The 19,880-nt window shown below is 40.0% G+C and overlaps 1 protein-coding gene across 1 annotated transcript in view; it reads left to right on the forward strand.

Annotated features, from left to right (window-relative positions):
- Window positions 1-15,128, forward strand: part of Adamts12 (ADAM metallopeptidase with thrombospondin type 1 motif 12) — a 321,421-nt gene extending 306,293 nt beyond the window's left edge. The window contains exons 23-24 of the mRNA XM_026390159.2: window positions 9-159; window positions 14,847-15,128. Of these exons, the coding sequence (XP_026245944.2) occupies window positions 9-159; window positions 14,847-15,016 (321 nt within the window). The 3' untranslated portion in view covers window positions 15,017-15,128. The remainder of the gene's footprint in view (window positions 1-8; window positions 160-14,846) is intronic.
- The last annotated feature ends 4,752 nt before the right edge of the window (window positions 15,129-19,880 follow it).

The raw sequence follows: 19,880 nt of genomic DNA on the forward strand, positions 1-19,880 counted from the left end.
TCTTTCAGTGCACAGCTTCCTGTGGAGGTGGCTTTAAGAAGAGAACTGTCCTTTGTGTCCCATCAGAAAACAATACAGCTGAAGGCCAAGATGGATGCCTATGTGATCATGAACCCAGACCCCCAGAATTTCAAAAATGCAATCAACAAGCCTGTGCTGGTGAGTGAATGGGTTTGTTGGGGTGGGATGGTGGGAGAGAACTTTGCATAAGTTACTCTGCATGATTCCACTGTGTATAGTTTTGTGTCTCCTTTGCTGAACATAGAATTTTAGTGCTGAAGAGGTTAGCCAGCAACTCTGGGAGCAAGCTGTCTGATTTGGTGAGGTTTGACTCTAATTCCTTGAGGGATTATCTCATCCATTTTCTTATCTTAGATCATGTTTATACTGATGTCATCCCATACAAATGGGAATTTCTTCTCTTTTTTCAAAAATGTCTGAGAAGTGTTCCATCCTTTCTCAGGAACCCAGTCAAGTACAGAATGGTCTTCTCTATAAATCTAGTTCCACTGGCTTAGATCAGGTTCCCCAAAGATGACTCTGGGGTGACTAGATGGATGTATGCAAGGGATTCATTAAGGAAGTGCCCCCATGGAAGACCATCATGGGAGTGGGAAAAGCAAGACAGCAGAGGGAGGAGGCTTAGCCAAGATGTCCTTCCATGCACCTGAAGTCCCAGCTTTAGCCTGGTCTGCAAAGGAGCTCCAGAGTGTAATGCTGATACTTCTTATACCAAAGAAGTATCTTACCCTGAACCATTGAGCTGGATTTTCACACTTCTGTACTTTTCCACTATTGACCAAGGGATACTCCAAGGGAAGTGAGTTTGCAGGCATTTAATAGTTGCTGCTGGAGAGACATAGGAGCTCCTATAGGCTTCCAGCAGTTCTCCAAAAGAACCAGGCTATCTGGCATTAGAGACTAAAGAGAATGAAGCTGGGAGTTGGGTATGGGGAAGGAGTGGCACATGAAAATGGACAAAAGAAATCCAAGGAGAGATTGCTGAGCAGGGAAAAAATGGCATCATCTGCTACATTCAGTTTTCATTTTCAAAAGTATCCCAATTAGAGCTGGAACAGTTGTGTACACCTGTAATCCCAGCAGCTCTTGGAACACTGAGGAAGGATGATTGCAAGTTCAAAGCTAGCCTCAGCAACTTAGCAGGACCCTGTCTCAAAATAAAGTATAAAAATGGCTAGGACTGTAGCTCAGGGGTTGAGTGCCCTTGGTATCAATCCCTGGAACTCAGAAAAATAAAAAGTATTGCAATTAGCTCAATGGTAGAACACTTTCCTAACACATGCAAGGACCTATTCAATCCCCAGAACTGCAAAAAAAAAAAAAATCCAATTTGTGATATATTATATGATCACCTTAGTTACTTTATGGGAGCCTAGAGACATTAAGTAGAATGTTTTGATACATTGATGTGGTGATATCAGGACCAGAATGCCAAGCCAGATCTTAGGTTCACTCTTTACATGCCATACTTCCTCAGAAGTGACACGAATCCAGCTTTGGAAAAGGACAACAATAGGTTTGCATCCCCTTTTCTTTGTGACCTTGTCAAGTTGTTTCACTCTCTGTATTCTTTTGAAGAGTGTTACAGAGTTGTTGCAAATATTTTAAATAATATGTATGAAGTGTGCTTAAAAAGACAAATGCTTCATCATGAAACTGCTCAGTTTCCTCCCTTGGCCAAGTTACCTCTTCTCAATAGACTGTACTGTCCTTATCCATAAATGAGTGGGATCAACCATGAACTCACGTGTCCATTTCATTGATACCTTCGACTCCAATGAGTTGCAAGATTTCTAAACTAAATTAAGAACCTGGAGAGAACATTCTCAGGCAGGGAGAAAAGATGTTGTTGATAATGATAGGATATAAGTTAAAAAACGAAGAACGCCTCGTGTAGATGTAGCCCCGCAGCTGGGGTTTAGAGCATCAGGATGCATTTATTCTGCACCTAATTAAAGATGTGGCTGTGACACTCCACCTAAGGTCATTTTATTCCTGAAGAAGTACGGTACAGAGTGGTAATCTTTACCCCAAAGATCCTTAAAGATAAGAAGCTGTGAAATGTGTGCTTTTCCTCCTTCCAAATACAAAGGCATCCAACAGAGACTGCCCTTAGAGTTAATTCTGAAAATATTTTTCATTGATTTGTTTATTTCCAAATCATGCATTTATTCAACATATAATACTCCATGCCAGATGCAATGCCAAACGAGAAACAAAGTTATAAACCATTGGCAGGCACTATGGCACAGGAGGGAAGGGGTGCATGAGAGTATTTGGAGAGGACATCAAACTTAAATTGGGAGAGCAGCAGCAATGGACACCGGAGGAACTACAGGATAAGTAGAAAGTTCAGGCAAAAAGTCCAAGAATACCAGGAAGAAGACAACACCGCAGCAGGGTGATACCACAGGTGACACCTATGCAAACAATGCACATGGCATGAACCGGGGCAAGAGAGATGCAGATAAAGAGAAGTAAGTAAGATTAAGAGCGGCTTAAAAGAAAAACTTGGCAGGACTTCGTGCCAGGGAAAGAGAAGGAAGATTAATGACCATATTTCTGACTTTGGCAGCTTGAAGATTCAGTGAGAGAGAAAACCCAGGTATGGGTTGGAGAGTGGGGTAAGATCATGAGTTCTGGCTAGGACCTGTTTGTTGAGGCCTGGGAATCATTTAGATAGGAATGTCCTGTGAATGGTTTGCTCCATAGGTGTGAAGGCCAGGAGAGAAATCTTGGTTGGAAATCTTGACCAAAATACACTGAGGCAGAAAAATGCTTTAGAAATGATTATCATGTGGAGTTTCTTTCTTACTACCTTTTGAATTTGAGGGTGTTTTTAATTGTCCTTGTGGGAAATTCCAAAAAATAAAAAAAAAAAAAACACCAAGGGCTCTTTTTCAGAAGTAGTATTAATGTTTAAGCTTTCAAACTGTTCCTTCTCAAAGTGTGGTTCCTAGACGAGCTGAATTAACATCACATCTCCTAGGAATTTTCTAGAAATGCTGAATCTCAGACCTCACCCTAGAACTGAATCAGAATCTACATTTAAACAAAGTCCCCTTGAGATTCAGGTACCCATTGAAATCTGAGAAGTACTGTGTTGCAGACAAAAGGGCAGATTTGAGACCCTCCTCATTTTATCACCTCCCATGATACCATGTTTTAAAATGTTGAGGCTATGGAATTCCTTCCATGTTCTGTTTTCTATATTATTGCAGCAGCCATCTATTCTTGTTTGATCATGCCTGGTGTTATGGTTGTTGTTTTTAATGATATGTAATTTATCTTTAACTGTCTTATTGCTGGAAAATACAATCTTCCATAACCAAAACTGAAGTAAATATACAGATGGTTATTTTTTTTTTGTCTTGAAATTTCATACTGAATAAATGGTGGCTAACAGTTGCCTGGCAATTGAGGTAAATAACAATGAATTCCACTCACTGACAATTATCAGGGCAACAAAAGTTAATTATTAGCTTCTCTTAAAAGCAGAGCCATGCTTACTCATACAGAAGCAACATGAAAGACCAGTTGCCAGAAACTCTGTGAGAAGCCAACCACCCACCCTGACCCCATACTCTCTAAAATGCCTTGAAAATAAATCACTCAATGCCAATATTCTTGTGAGCCAGCTATCACAATAAACACACCCTTATATCCACCATGTAAGATCAGGAATGAATTTATATAAGGTTTGGTTTTCTACAGGTCATCTCACTTCTTTTAATTACCATCTGAATTTTTAATAATTTAAGATCTAAATCAGAACCACCATTTCCATAGAAGAAATTTGAAACCCCTTTTCAAGTACCTGGGCGAAAAGAAGAAACAAAGAAAACTCATGCATATCATTCCTAGGTTTTGTTGTTATTTGATTTGTTCTTATTTTTGAATTGGTAGAAATTTAGTAGAAAAGATGAGGAAAAAATAGAAATAGTACTTAGACCCAGTGTTGACGCAAATGAATATTCAAGGCTTTCAATCTTCTACTGGAGGCTGTTCTTCCCAGATTAATAGGATACCATTGGGTCCTTAGTTTCCTCCCTTGGCCAAGTTACCTCTTCTCAATAGACTGTACTTTCCTTACCCATAATTTATATTCAACAAACATGAGTGACCATAAGATAAAAGTTTTTGAAAGTGCTAACCTGAGGACATTACCAGCAGGACATGGGTCCAGGCCTCAAAGAGCACAAAGTGTTATGAAAACTGTATTTGTCAACAGCATTCAAACTGCTTTTCAACTTTCTTTCATAGGCAACATAGAATCCCTTCAACTTAGAGCTGATAGCAGGGAAACAGGCAAATCACTGTTTCTTTAAATTTCCAAGTATGGTTTCTGTTGAACAAGCAGAGGAAAATTGAGATCTCCTCTCCATGCTGCCCCTAATTACAAGCATTGTGTCTACTTAGGGCTGGGATCCAGTTAGCTGATGAACACAACAAGCCTCCATTGTTTTCCCATCATAAGGAAAACTGGTGTAATTAAGTCTTGTCTAAATGAGCCGTTAAACAAAGGCCTGGAACACAAACTACCAACACAGGCCACCACTGTCCTCCACTCTTCCTTCTGGTTCCCACTCTCAAACAGTAGGGTGCAAAGGCCCAGCGTATTTCTGGGGCTCTGAGGATCTTTGGAAGTCAGGCTCGTGATCTCCTCGCTCCCAAGATCAGGCAACATCACCAGGCTCGGTCAAGACTCTTTCAGTCATCTAAGCGTTGATGTAATCTGATAAGGGGGCCTCCTGTGCCGAGCAAATGAAGCTGCTCTGGGCAGAGAGGACCTATCCATCCCCCCCATCTCCAGTACAAAAGAGTCATTCTCCTGGAGGCAAAGCTTTAGAGCCACTGAGACAACATTCGTATTTCAGCAGCACCATCTATCTGCACACCAGCTTTGTGATGTTGGGCCAGTTGCTAAACATCTCTGGAACACTCGTTTTTAAAAGGAGAACAGATATACCTATAAGTAAATTTCTCTAAGGATCCAATGGTATAGTTTATATATGGCATAGTCTATAGCCCATTGTCTACTACGTGGTAAATGCTTGTTAAATGGTACCTGTGTTGCTATGGTTGTTATTGTCACGAGTAAGAAGATGTATTAATTTATTTATTTTCCTAGGGTTACCATATCAAATTACCATAAATTGAGTTGCTTAAAATAACAAATACATTCTATCACAGTGATGGTGTCTAGAAGTCCAAAATCAAGCTGTTATAGGCAAGGATTTTCTCTTCTAGCTTCTGGTAAATTCCAGCATCCTTGACTTTCTTGGCTCAGGGCCAATTCAATCTATTCCTCCACTATCACAATGTCATCTTTCTTCTCTGTGTTTGTGACTTAATATGAGTTTCTCCTCTGTGTGTCTTTCTCTTTCTCTTATTTTCTTCTAACAAGGACAAACCACTCATGCTACATGAAGGGTCCAGCCTACTCCAGAATGATCTCATCTTCATTTACATCGTTACATCCACCAAGGTTTTACCTCCAAATTAGCTCACACTGACAGGTACCAATGGCCAGGACTTCAACTTTGGAGGACACTTAAACTTCAGAGGACACAGTTCAACACACAACAGGGTTGAAGACTCTGAGAACTTCTCCTTATGATAGCAGACACCCCTTCAAAAAACGGCATACTTAGCCCTCAACCGAAAAAGTTTACGTACCACCTATAGAACAGTCCCAGACAGAGTGTGGTGCCATGTTTAAGCAAATGGTAGCCAGGTTGGGAGACTGAGACAAGGTAACCATGTGAGCCAGCATAGCTCAAATTATCTTGGTGGAGAGCTGGAATACTGGCTAAGCCTTCACACTGTCTGTGTCTTCCCCCTTCTTTGCAGCAACCCCAGAGTCTTCATGTAATCAAGGCAGGAACAATGTGAGGCAAACAGTTACGCCATAGCTTCCTTCTCTATCCACTATCCACAAGGGCTTTAGGAGAGGCTGGCTAAGAAATTGGGGCAGAGAAAAATTGGGATCTCTTCTCCATGTAGCCCCTAATTACAAGCATTGTGTCTACTTCAGGGCTGGGATCCAGTTAGCTAATGAACACAACAAGCCTCCATTGTTTTACCATCGTAAGGAAAACTGGTGTAATTAAGTCTTGTCTAAATGAGTTTCCATGCTGGGCCCTCTTTTAAAGACAGACGCCTAGGAAGGAAGCCTGTTCTTGTTCTGAACAGCACCCCAGGTGATACATGGTCCATGCCCCATGAATGACCACTTCTCTGGTGGGAGCATGGGAGATGAAGAGCTCAAAGGAATATTTCACAGTAGGAATGCCTGGTCAGAACTGTACCCTAGCTAGGCGTAGTGACACACACCTACAATCCCAGCAGCTCTGGAGGCTGAGGCAGGAGAATTTCAAGTTCAAAGCCAACCTCAGCAAAAGTGAGGAGCTAAATAACTCAATTAGACCCTGTTTCTAAATAAAATACAAAATAGGGCTGGGGATGTGTCCCCCTGAGTTCAATTTCTGGTTCCAAAAAACAAACAAACAAAACTATACTTTCTCTGAAACTTCAGAGCATGTAAGAAATTTTTCTTTGGAATTTTAGGAGACGCTTATTTTTTTAAAATATAATAGGCTTAAATAAGAGGACTGAAGAAGAAAAGAATCAACAACAAAGACTGAGGTTTGAGGTTTGGGGTTCTAGAATTACTATATGCTACCTATTTCTGAGTACACTTAAAACTTGCATGCAAAATGGGATTGTGGCTGCTAACAGATGAATTGATTTCTTCACAAAAAAAAAAAAAAAAAAAACAGGGCACAGTCAATGGTGAGTTCTAAGGTGGTCAAAAGCATATTTATTCTCTTGATGTAAAGGTGAAAAAATATAGAGGCAAAAATCACAGGTTTGGACTCCTGAAGAGATCACTTCAATTTCTACTTTACTGACCCTTTGGTATACAAAGGACAGTGGCCTGTGCTTTTGTGAAAATTCTTTCCTTCAGGGTTGTTAAAATCTTTTTCTCTGCAAAGAAAAAAGAAATTCAACCAGAGTTTCAAGAGGCACTTAAGTGGTGTTTGAAGCAATTTCGCTTTCTATAAGGAAAAAGCTGTGATTTGGGCATTATGGAATTCCTTCTAGATCAGTAGAATGTGGGCCAGTGCATTGGGAATACCACTTGAAGAACGTGTGCCTGAGCAGTCCCTGAGCAACACACTCAAACTCCTTGATTGTTGTATGAAGAAAGCAAGGCCAAGAAAATGAAGGGATATACTGGCCCGGAGCTAGTTAAAGAAGAACAAGAACAGGAAACTTGAGTGACTAATTGCATAGTAACTATGGGAAGTACTTGTGCATGCCTCATGCCTTCATCCACATTACACAGTTCAGGAGGGGAAAATCCACAATTTATATGTCTGTATGCTTCACTCTACTGAGCCATGCTCAGGAAGCAGGGATAGTTGGCTGACTGGTTGATGACTTGCCACTGTGAGTAGCATGATTGATAAAAGCATGAACTATAGAGTCAAAACAGCTATGTTCCCATCTGGCCACAACAACATATCAGCTGGATAACACTGTACAAGTTCTTAGCTACTCTAGACCTTATTTTTCTTATTTTTTAAGTGGAAAGAAGATTTATCTGCTAAAACTGCTGTGAGGATTCCATGAAGGGATGAATGTAAAATGCTGCATTCAACTATTGCCATAGCAACACCACAGAACAAGATGTTCCTTTACTCCAGGGTTCAAAACTAAAGTCGAGGCTGTGTATGGTGGCATATACTTGTCATCCCAGCTACTCGGGAGGGTGAGGCAAGAGGATCACAAGTGTGAGGGCAGCCTGGGCAAACTGATAAAAGAGATTGGGTCTAGGTTTGTTCCATGTGTGTCTCATCTCCTTTGTTCTGGTGGCCCCACAAGCTAGATTCCTTATGATGATGGTTGAAGCTCCTTAGGATAAGCCCATCCTCTTGCTCATTCCAAGGCCCTACAGAGATCATGGATGCTAACTCCCATTGTCCAAAGTCAGTCATAGAGCTGAACCCACAGTCAAGTAGTAGGGAACTGTTCTTCACCCAGCAGGTAACCATTGTATGGAGGAAATACATAATATTACTATACAAGAATGATGAATTATGATTGATTCGTCAGTTTAACACAAACACTCAGTTCAACACAAACACTGCAGTGTCTGACACACAATAAAGGTACAAGGAGGAGATTCAAGATGGCGGATTAGAGGAAGTCTGCATTTTTGTTGCTCTGTGGCTCAGATTTCAAGCAACAGAAATACTGCTTCTCAGTGAGGTGGGTGAAAAAGGAAATTCACTGAAATCCAACACTGGACAGTCAGAGACTCTTAGAAATACAGAAATTCTGGTACACTGAACAAAGGATAAGAAGGAGTACATTGGAGGGCTGGGGATGTGGTTCAAGGGGTAGGACGCTTGCCTGGCATGCGCGGGGCACTGGGTTCGATCCTCATCACCACATAAAAATAAAATAAAGATTTTGTGTCCGCCGAAGACTAAAAAATAACTATTAAAAAATTTCTCTCCCTCTCTCTCTCTCTCTCTGGCCAATCCAGTAGTTAGTGGCAGCAGCAGCAGCATGGGTTTGCAGCAAAGGGAAAGGATAGAACAGAGAGGACAACACACAAATTTGGCACAGAAAACCCTGTATAACAGAAAATCAGCCTGAACTTAGCTGAACCAGAGGCTGCATGAGCTGATATTTGAAAAGTACTCTCTCTATCGGCAAGTGGAAAGCTGAGCAGGGGAGCCATCTTGAGGAGGCCACCACAGCTTGCTGCTGTGGGGGGGCCCCCTTAGATCATAGCAGATACTGCCATACTGTTCCAGCAAGACTACACTGTGAGTACTCTGTAGAGCCTAGAATGGATCTAGCTGTGAGTGAAACAGGCACAGAGAAGATTGTACCCAAGGGAATTCAAGTCAGACATGTGAGGGGGAGTGCAGCTCACTTTCCCTTTAAGTCTTGTGGCTCAGGAGGTGACCAGCTGGAGAGGGTTGGAATACTGAACAGGTGGACATTATTACATTTGATGACTGAGCCTGGGAAGGCCGTGTGCATGGGCCGTGTGTAAAACCTGTGGAGGGCTGACTCCCTGAACTACTAGTAAGAATTCTTGGGAGGCCTATGAGATCCAGACACACAGCAGAGATCAGAATCTGTCCAACCCTATGGGTGTGTTAATCTAATTTCTCCAGGGCAGATACCATCCAACAGAGTCCCACAGGCCTGATGAGAGCTAAACCACAGCTACCAGAACGTCCCATTTAGAACTCTGCAGCAACCCCACCCTGGCAGTGCATGGATCTGTTCTGTCTGACAAAACTCCAATGGACAGTATTTCCCATTCCATCCTATCTTATGCTGATGAGAAGAGAAGCTGAGAGTTATTTCAGCCAGCTAAACTTCCAGCCCACTCCAGAAGAGGAAGGGTTTAACAATCTCCTTTTGGGTTTTGTTTCTCTTGTTTCACTTTCTTACCTTTTCTCTCTCTGTAATATCCATTTTCTCTTATTCTCTATTTTTTTATTTACCTTTTTTCTCCTTCATTGTAGCCATCATCTGCTACATCTCTTCTACTTTCTCTCTGTTCACATTTTGAATGAATTTTCTTTTACCTGTCACAATTTCCTTTTGCTTATCATCTTTTAGAATTGTTTGATTTGATTTCCTGCTCCCACAATTAATGTTGTTGTGGTTATTAATACAGTGAAAGGTATAGTCAACATCTGTTGTTTACTTTAACGTTTAATCTAGCTCATGGTTACTGATTTTTGCATGATTTTCAACAATTGCAGATCCACCATTCCTGTTTTTGTGTAAATTAGTGTTGTGGATGTCATAGTAGACACTGAGTATTTATTTGAATGCTGTCTGTTGTTCACTGCTGTTATTGCTTTGGTTTGTTTCTGCCTTTTCTGTGAGGTTCTGAGAATGTTCTAGGACACTGTGACTTCATAAAGTAGAGACTCTGCTAGTGAGTTACAACCAAAATCCAGCCAAGAGACAGCACACCTTGCTTCACACACAAACTATGCTCAAACTTCAGTGATACGAAGAATAGGGGAGAAAAACTCCAAACCACATGACCAAGTCCCACTCATAGACATCCACCCCTAAAAAAAAAACAGAATTAACGCAAAAACACCCCACCTATGAAAAGTTTCAATCTATGTCGTTCCCGTACCCTTTAAAAACATATAGAGCAATTAAACAAAGAAGAGCAATCCTAGAGGTTGTATTCCACATGGCCTATTATATACAATACAAATTCTGGATCAACAAGAAGGACCTCACTCTTTTGAGACCTACAGGGAAAATGGGATCCTCAAGCTCTGATATAATATACATTGTATCAAAATCCATTAATCTTCACCAAAGAACTGTCAGGCAAATTACACTACAAAACCAAATTGGAAATACATTGAAAATTTCACAACAACTTAGTATCCCAAAACACTTTGTCAAGAGAAGGCTGTGCCCTAAAAATGCTGATACATAAGAATGGAAGAGAAATCTATCACAACAGATGCACAAAAACCAACACAGGAATACAAGAAATATGAAAAGCAAGGTAACATGACACTTCCTAAGATTCATAGCTCATCAAAAACTGACCCCAAAGATACTGAAGTCAATAAAATACCAGAGAAAGATTTCAAAAGAATTATTATAAAAATGATCAATGAATTCCAAAAGAACACACACAAAAAAATTGAATTTGTAAAGGAAGTCATATAAGATATGAATGAGAAATTTAGTAAGGAAGAATTTATAACTGCTAAGCCAGCAATATGGAAAATACTTATATATTCACACAGAAAAATCAAAAACAACTCCAGAGCTCACAAATGGGCAAATCACATTGGAAGAATAGTTAAGCAAATGAGAAACAGAACCAAATTAAACAGCAGAAATAAATAAAAATGACAGTAATTAATAACTATCTCTCTGTGATAGCACTAAATGTAATTGGTCAACTCTCCAATTAAAAGACAGGCTAGCAGAATGGATTAAAAAATAAGATGCAACTATATGCTGTTTGCAAGAAGCTCATCTTATAGACAAGGACAACCACAGCCACAGACTGAAATTGAAAGGATAGAAATTGACATATAATTCAAATGAAGCCCCCAAACAAGCAGAGGTAGCTACTCTCATATCCAACACAGCAGATTTCAAGCCAAAATTAATCAGAAAAGACAATGAAGGTCACTTCTTACAGGTAAAGGGAGCAATCCAACAAGAAGATATAATGATAGTATATACTTATGGCCCCAATATTGGTGCATCTAATTACATAAAACAGACACTACTTGACTTAAAGACTCAGATAAATCCCATCACAATAATATTAGTCATTTCAACACACCTCTCTGAACAATAGATAGGTCATCTAGACATAAACTCAGCAAAGCCTCTTCTGACCTAAAGCATATTATAAATCAAATGGACTTAACAGGCATCTATTGAATATTTTATCCAACAATAGCTGGGTTTACTTTCTTCTCAGCTACTCATGAAATCTTTTCTAAAATAGATTATATTTTAGGCCATAAAGCAACTCTTAGCAAATAAAAAAATAAATCTGTATAATTCTTTCATCTTACATGAATATGTTGGAATAAAATTAGAAATCAACACTAAAAACAAACCCACAGTAACTACATAAACCCATGGAGATTGAACAAGACACTTTGGAATGATAAATAGATGATAGAAGAAATCAGGGGAGAAATTTTTAGAATTCTTAGAATTAAAAGAGAATACAGATGCAATATCAAAGAACCTTTGCAATACTATAAAGGCAGTTCTAAGAGGAAAGTTTATAGCTATTAGTGCCTACATTAGAAAATCAGAAAGATCACAATAAAGAACCCAATGATGCATTCTCAAGGCCCTGGAATAATTTAATTTAATAATTAATATTAATTTAATAATTTAATTCCAAAAACAGTAAAAGGAATAATTAAATAATTAAAATCAGAGCCAAGAGCCAGGTACCCTGGTGCACACCTGTAATCCCAGCAGCTCAGGAGGCTGAGGCAGGAGAATTGCAAATTTGAGGCCAACCTCAGCAATTTAGCAAGAACATAAGCAACTTAGTGAGACCCTGTCTCAAAAATAAAAATTAAAAAGGGCTGGGGGTCTAGCTCCATGTTAAAGCACCCCAGGGTTCAATCCCCAGTACCAAATAAGTTAATTAATTAATTAAAATCAGAGATGAAATTAATTAAATAGAGAATAATAATTTTAAAAATTCAAAGGATCAATGAAACAAAGAGGTGGTTCTTTGAAAAGATAAGCAAGATAGATAAACCCTTAGCCAAACTGCTAACACAAAAACAGAGAAAGCCCAAATTAATAAAATCAGAGATTAAAAAAAGGAAAAATCGTCACAAACATGTACTGAAGAAAGAACAGATTTGTTAACAACAACAAAAAAGGGTACTGAGAATAGGGATTATTGATTATCTGTATGTAGAAGAATGAGACTAGATCCCTATCTCTCACCCTGCACGAAAATCAACTCAAAATGTTTCAAAGACCTAGGAATTAGATGAAAAACTTTGCAACTCCTCAAAGAAAACATAGGGTCAACACTCCAACATACAGGCACAGGCAATGGCTTCCTCAATAAGACTCCTAAAGCTCAGGAAATAATACCAAGAATTAACAAGTCAGATGACATCGAATTTAAAAACTACACAACAAAAGAAATGATTAAGAATGTGAAGAGAGACCCTAGAAAATGGAAGAAAATCTCTAATATCTACTTTTCTGACAGAAGATTAATATCCAGAATATATAAAAAACTTACCACTGAAGCCTCAAATAACCTAATTAATAATTGAACAAACTAAACAGACAATTCTCAAAAGGAGAAATAACAAATAGCCAACAAATATATGAAAAATGTTCAAAATATTTAGCAATTAAGGAACTGTAAATCAAAATTACACTGAGACTTCATCTCATTCTAGTCAAAATGGCCGTCATCAAGAATACAAACAATAATAAATGCTGCAATAAACATTGATGTGGCTGTGTCCCTGGAGTATGCTGTTTTTAAGTCCTTTGGGTATAGACTGAGGAGTGAGATAGCCGAGTCAAAAGGTGGTTCCATTCCAAGTTTTTCAAGAAATCTCCATGCTGATTTCCAGTCCCACCAGCAGTGTATGAATGTGCCTTTTTCCCCACATCCTCGCCAACACTTATTATTGTTTGTATTCTTCATAGCCGCCATTCTGACTGGAGTGAGATGAAATCTTAAGAGTAGTTTTGATTTGCATTTCTCTAATTGCTAGAGATGTTGAACATTTTTTTCATATATTTGTTGATTGATTATATATCCTCTTCTGAGAAGTGTCTATTCAGTTCCTTGGCTTATTTATTGATTGGGTTATTTAAATTTTTGGTGTTTAGCTTTTTGAGTTCTTTATATACTCTAGAGATTAGTGCTCTATCTATGAGGTGCAAGTGGTAAAAATTTGCTCCCAAGCTGCACAATTCACAATAGCTAAACTGTGGAACCAACCAAGATGCCCTTCAGTAGATGAATGGATAAAGAAAATATGGTATATATACACAATGAAATATTACTCAGCAAAAAAAGAGAATAGAATCATGGCATTTGCAGATAAATGGATGGAGTTGGAGAATATAATGCTAAGTGAAGTTAGCCAATCCCAAAATACCAAATGTGGGATGTTTTCTCTGATATAGTGGGGTTGGGAGGAGGAGCATGGGAGGATTAGACAAATTCTAGGTAGAGTAAAAGAGAGGGAAGGAAACGGAGGGGACCAGGGGATAAAAAAGATGGTGGAATGAGATGGACATCATTACCCTAAGTACATGTATGAAGACATGAATGGTGTGAATGTACTTTCTATACAACCAGAGATATGAAATTGTGTTCTATATGTGTAATATGAATTGTGATACATTCTGCTGTCATATATAACAAATTAGAATTTAAAAAAATAATAAATGCTGGAGAGGATGTAGGAGAAAAGTTGGTGGGATTCTTCATTAGTACAACCACTGTGGAAATCAGTACGGAGTTACCTAAAATAACTAAGAATGGAGCCGTCATTCCTGGTGACCCAGCTTTACCACTCCTCAGCATTTACTCTGAAGTCATCATGCGAGAGTGATACATGTACACCCATGTGTATAGGGGTACAATTCACAATAATCAAACTATGGAACCAGCCTACGTGCCTGTCAATGGATGAAAAGATAAAGAAAATGTGTTATATAAACCCAACAGAGTTTTATCAGCCATTAAGTCTTATTCAGCCAATAACCAGTAATTGCAAGAAAATAGAGAAAGGAAGTCAAAGGTTGTATGTTTTCTCTCATGGGTGGAAGCTAGACAGGATAAGGGAAAGAAAGGTGGGAGGAATTTCATAAGAAGAAAAGAAAGATCAGTAAGTAGAGGAAAGAGACCACAGGGAGAGAGGAGAGGAGGAAAAGGGGAAATACTGGGGAACAGAATTGGCCAAATTACATTGTTATATCACATGCATATACAAACATGTAACGACAAACTCCACTGTTGCTTACAATGCACCAATAAAAAATATGGGAAAAGGAAAAACAGCAAATATTCATTGAACATCTTCTATTGTTATGAATAGCTACAGGTCCTTTTTGGTAGACATATAAAGTTTGACATGAGTAGAAGTTGTGCTCATTTACTTACAAAGGATAATCTTCTAATTTTTCTCCCTACCCCCCCTCACCTCTCTCTCTCTCTCTCTCTCTCTCTCTCTCTCTCTCTCTCTCTCTCTCTCTCTCTCTCTTTTCTTTGCCTACAGATTTACTTTGCACCAATGACAGGCTGTCAGCCAGTTTCTGCCAGACACTGAAGGGCATGAAGAAATGTTCTGTGCCCACCATCAGGGCTCAGTGCTGCGTCTCATGCCCCCAGGCACACGTCCAGACCCAGAGACAAAGAAGGCAACAGTCACTCAAAAAGCACTTCTAAGTCCAGAAGGAAGCCACCCTCCACCCTAGACTGCAGCAACCTGCTGACCGGGACATATTTGGGTCCTGGGGGCCACGTCATTGAGGTTTTGCTTTGCACATTTCAGGTTCAACTTTGGGTCATAACAAAACAAAACAACTATGTTCTTCTAGCCACAGAATGTCCCTCACAGGAAGCCTGGGACTTTCACCCTTGGTGCTCCCTGATAGGAAGGTAAAATATCTAGGAGAACCCCACATCACCTGGGATCAGCTCCTACAAAAGGTGAAAGATTAGGCAGGTGTGTGAAATGATGTTGTTTTTTCCCCCCCTTAAAGATGAAAACAGACCAGGTTTTTCCCAGTCTACCTCAAAAGTGTCAGGAAAAAGAGCCATAATTACCCAGGGAACAAAGAATCTTTTAAATTCACCTTGAAGAATATATTTTCTCCCCGCCACCTGCCAGGGGCAGCTGCTGTTTAAAAGGTCATGGGGAGCTTTTAGGAACATTCCTTTCATGCATCCGTCCAGGAGAGAACAGCTTTCTTTGCCCAGTGTTCCTGAGGACAGGAGGAGAGTGTGCTGACCGCATCCCTCAATCTACCCCTCAATCCCTGTAGGACTCCATAGCTGGACTGTTTAGTGTCCTGTGCCAGTCCTAAGACCATAGACTACGAGGACACAGAGATCAGCTTCAGCCTAAGGAATTTAGGCTGGTCACACAAACACATTCCCAACTTGAGGACAATTTCTATGCAAAATCTTGAAAAGCCAATGAACTGATGTCCGTCTTTCTAGCAAAAGACAGGAAATGTGAGCCCTTCATTCCTCCCACGCTCCTGGCATGTACCCATCCCTTCACAGAACAGCAAGTGAGGTTCCCTGCCTCATTGGTTCTTCCTGGTGCCTGCCTGTGTCACAAGCTCAGGTCCCAATATTGTCTTGGTGTACAAAGATCACTACAACCAGCATGAGGCTGCCACTTACCCTCACCTCCCCTAGGGCAGGAAAAAGAACCCTGCCTGACAGTATTTCAAAAAACCAAGTAAATCGTATTAAGTACAAGAAATTAGTGCAAACTTTCCCCCCTTAAGTTGAAAGGGGGGAAAACTGTTCAAAGTGATGTAATGATTATCTGTGCCTCAGTGTACCCATAAGTTTATTTTTAAAGGTCTTTTACTGCTAGGGATGTAGCTCAGAGGACTTAGCATACAGGAGGTCCTGAGTTTGATCCTCAGCAGTTTCCCCCCCAAAAAAATAGAATTGAAAATACCGATATTTACCTTGTGGGTAGGGGCAAGTCAGGAGAGTCCAAAAAACTGAAATGAAAGTTAAAGTTCTTATTCTGGATGTTCCTACCTCCCATCAGGTGTGATCAGAAGACAATAGGCTGTGATCTTGAATCCAGAGCATAAACCAATTTCAGGAACTTGGAAAGAAGGAAGGTGGAAGGAGGAGTATAAGCCCCAAGAGAAGAAGACCTCAGAACCAATTCTTGATATGGGGAAGGAGTGGCCTTCATGTAAAGGGCAGTATATTTTCAGACTCATGCACAGATACACTTAATCATGAGACACAAGTCCCCTATCTCTCTTTAGTTATCTGTCCATTCAGCAGAATGGTGCTATTGAAAAATGGTGCTAATATCTAGATGGTGGCAGAACTAATATAAATAAATAGTCGTACAAACGGATAGGAGTATGTGAGACTTCCACAAGGACATCTTCTGATAAGTGTGGAATGGGTGTTGCTGGTCAATGCCAATTCTATTGCTTAGATACCATGAACTTCACAGTTTATACTATTTGCTTTTTACTTTTCTTCAAGCCATTAGTGTACATTATTCTGATAAACCCCTGTGGAAAATAAAACACTATACTTGGGATGAAATTCAGGATAGAACAGAACCAGGAGGAAAGTAAAAGTGTTTTCCTAAAGCCAAGGAATTTATTTCTAGGTAAATACTATGTTCTTGTATTCTCTGTCTTTTAAACATTTTAAACATTGCTGGTCGATGACAGTCTCTGGTGAAATAAGAATTTTGAGAGAAGACACTTAAATTGTTAATGATATGAGTGGAGGATAATCTGATTTTTCCTAATGAGGCAATTCACGAAAACTGTCCCTGAAGTGTATTATAGGTTTTTAAGGGAATTAATTTAGTAATCCATATTGAGTTTAACTCAGTCTGATACTGTAATATCATAGCATCAGATACTTGTCATCAGAGACCTGGGTATGACCAAGTTTGTAAACCTCAGGAACAAACCCAGATTCCTACTGACTTCATCAAATCAAACGAGGTCAGATTTCCCAAAACACAAAAAGGACCATGTCATTTATGACCCATGTGTGAACAAGATGGTAGACATGTGCATGGGTAGGGGGTCTGGCCAGGTGCTCTCTTCTAGATCTTTCTTCAGTTTCTCAAGGGCAGAAATTTGGCCCCTGGTCCTGAATCTTGGACATTCACTTCCTGTACTGAGGCTGCGTGGTGGGACAGTTGTGTGTCATGCATCATGTGTCCTTGCCATGAGTTATTCTCAGTCACTCAGCTACGGGTGGTCAGCCATGAGCGTTCTGCAGGCAGATCCCTGTGCTTGCAGTAGTAAAGGGGCCTTAGATCAACTGGAAGACTCTGAAGGCAAGAATCTGGATGGTGTCTTTGTTTCTTTGATGCCCACAGGGGCCAACACAAAGCAGAATTATTGTTTTACTTCATCCAGATCCTCCTTTCTCCCCACCTTGGACGAGCAGGTGAGAAGTATGCCAAGAGACACTGGAAACATTATCTAACCCAAGAGGGCTACTACAGGGCGTGGTGCATAAATACATTAGGATTCTAAAATACAGTTTGGTTTACATTGCCTTTCACAGTGATAGAGTTAGCTCTTCCCTAAAAAGTTGTGGATCAATTTAATTCTTGAACACCAAAATATAAGTACATCACGAAAGAACAATATTCTAAGAAACTTTCTTAAAGTCAGAAAATCGCTTCATGGTACAAGGATTTCCCTCCTCGTGAAGGGATGCTCTGTTTTTGAAAGCTTTTCTTAAACAAGAGTGCATTATCATCCCATTTCCAGAGACAGCCAAGTCTATACTAGCATCCAGTGAGATGCTCTCTGACAGTCAAGGGGATGTTTTTGATACCCTCCATTAAGTAACACAGTCTGAGGGATTATATTATTTTAGACCATGGAATTGATTATAATCCTCCAAACTCTGAAAGTTACAAATTGCTACCCCAGAGAGTATAGGTCTCAGCTTTATCCTTTGTGACTTGATGATGAAGCTCTGAGAAAGCTTATCTGGTGCTCAATCCACAGTGATTCACTTTCCCAGGAGAGACCACAGGACATGAACTTCCTGGTGCTATAACCTAGCCAGCATATTTCTTGCTGTTTATATTGCTACTTTGAGTATTAAGTTATGTCATTAAAAATAACATGGTGGGAAAGCACATTTCTACTTATCATTGTCCTTCAAAGTAGTTGCATGACACCCATGACCCAACCTGTTGCTCTCCCTGTGTCTCTAAGCTGCCTCACCAGCCCTCTGTCTTGGCCTCCCTGAGGGGTACTTTGGTGGGGGCTTCAGTATTTAAAGTCAGACTGTAATCATAGCCTGCCTTTGTGTGGCATCAATAAATGATCAAACTCATTGGTGTTTCCATGTGATTCATTTCCCCCTACTGCAAGACTCCCATCACTCACCTTGGAGCTTAGCAACCCAGAGGAGGATGCTATCAATTTCTCCCTTCCTTTCAGAATTGCTTCTACCACAGCCCAGATGAGTCATATCCCAGGTGAAGTAGGACTTAGGTCTCCTCTCATGAATGTGCAACAACTGACAGTCTTTTATATGACAATCTGAAGCAATGCCTACAATTCCTCATAATACTGAATCTAAGTTTTCAGACATGCAGTTCCTAGAATAACCTATTCTCCCATCTATCCTAAGTATAGACATAATGTTTAAGAGAAAATAACTCACACCTCTAGAGAAATTTGCTTTGGGAGCCTGATCATTTTTCAAACACAGTACACCAGTAAAGGCAGAATTTGTAAGTACAGAGATGGAATTCCCTCGGCATATAGAATTAAGTAATAGAATTGAGAGACAGAGGTGCTGGCTGGATCATGTAGCTGATTCATAGAATGCTTGAGAATATGAATGGGGTGGTAGGAAACCTATTTTAAGTCAAGCAGGCATCACAGAGGTTATGAGTACCTCCTGTTTGCACTGTAAAAATGATTCGATGACCATTAATCAGGGGTGAATTTGTTCTTCAGAAGGTATTTGACCAAGTCTGGAATGCTTTGAATTCTCACAACTGGAGATGGGGGAGAGAGTGCTACTGGCCTCTAGTGAGTACAGAGGCCAAGGATGCCACTGTGTGTTCTACAGGACAACATCCAGACCGTTACCTGGCTCAGAATATCAGTGGTTCTGAAACTGAAAAACCCCCATCCTAAAAAAAATTATCACTACAAATAGCAGGGGTACTGGGTTGAGTAACTGAGCTTAACCTAAAATTTAAACCTCAAAAAAGAACTTGAGATGTAGTCAGAAAAGCTCAAAAGAAGGGGGGAAATGCACAGAATTCAAGACCCACTGGCTCAGTAAAAGCCTCCTTGAGGGGAGGCATGATAGTGACATGGCTCCCAAGTCTTAGGCTGGCTGCTGGGGACTCCAGTGTTCTCATCCTTAGATTTAGGGCAATAAATGAAAAGCAAGAAAAATGGAAACGTAATATGTTATAGGTTTGGATTCATCATCCACTTCCAACTGAGGTTTCAAATTAGACTAAGAGTAGACATAAAGTTGATCAAAATATCAACTTTATTGGGCTGGGGCTAGGGTTCAGTGGTAGAGCACTCAC

The sequence above is a fragment of the Urocitellus parryii genome, chromosome 1, assembly GCF_045843805.1.
Source record: "Urocitellus parryii isolate mUroPar1 chromosome 1, mUroPar1.hap1, whole genome shotgun sequence".
NCBI lineage: Eukaryota > Metazoa > Chordata > Mammalia > Rodentia > Sciuridae > Urocitellus > Urocitellus parryii.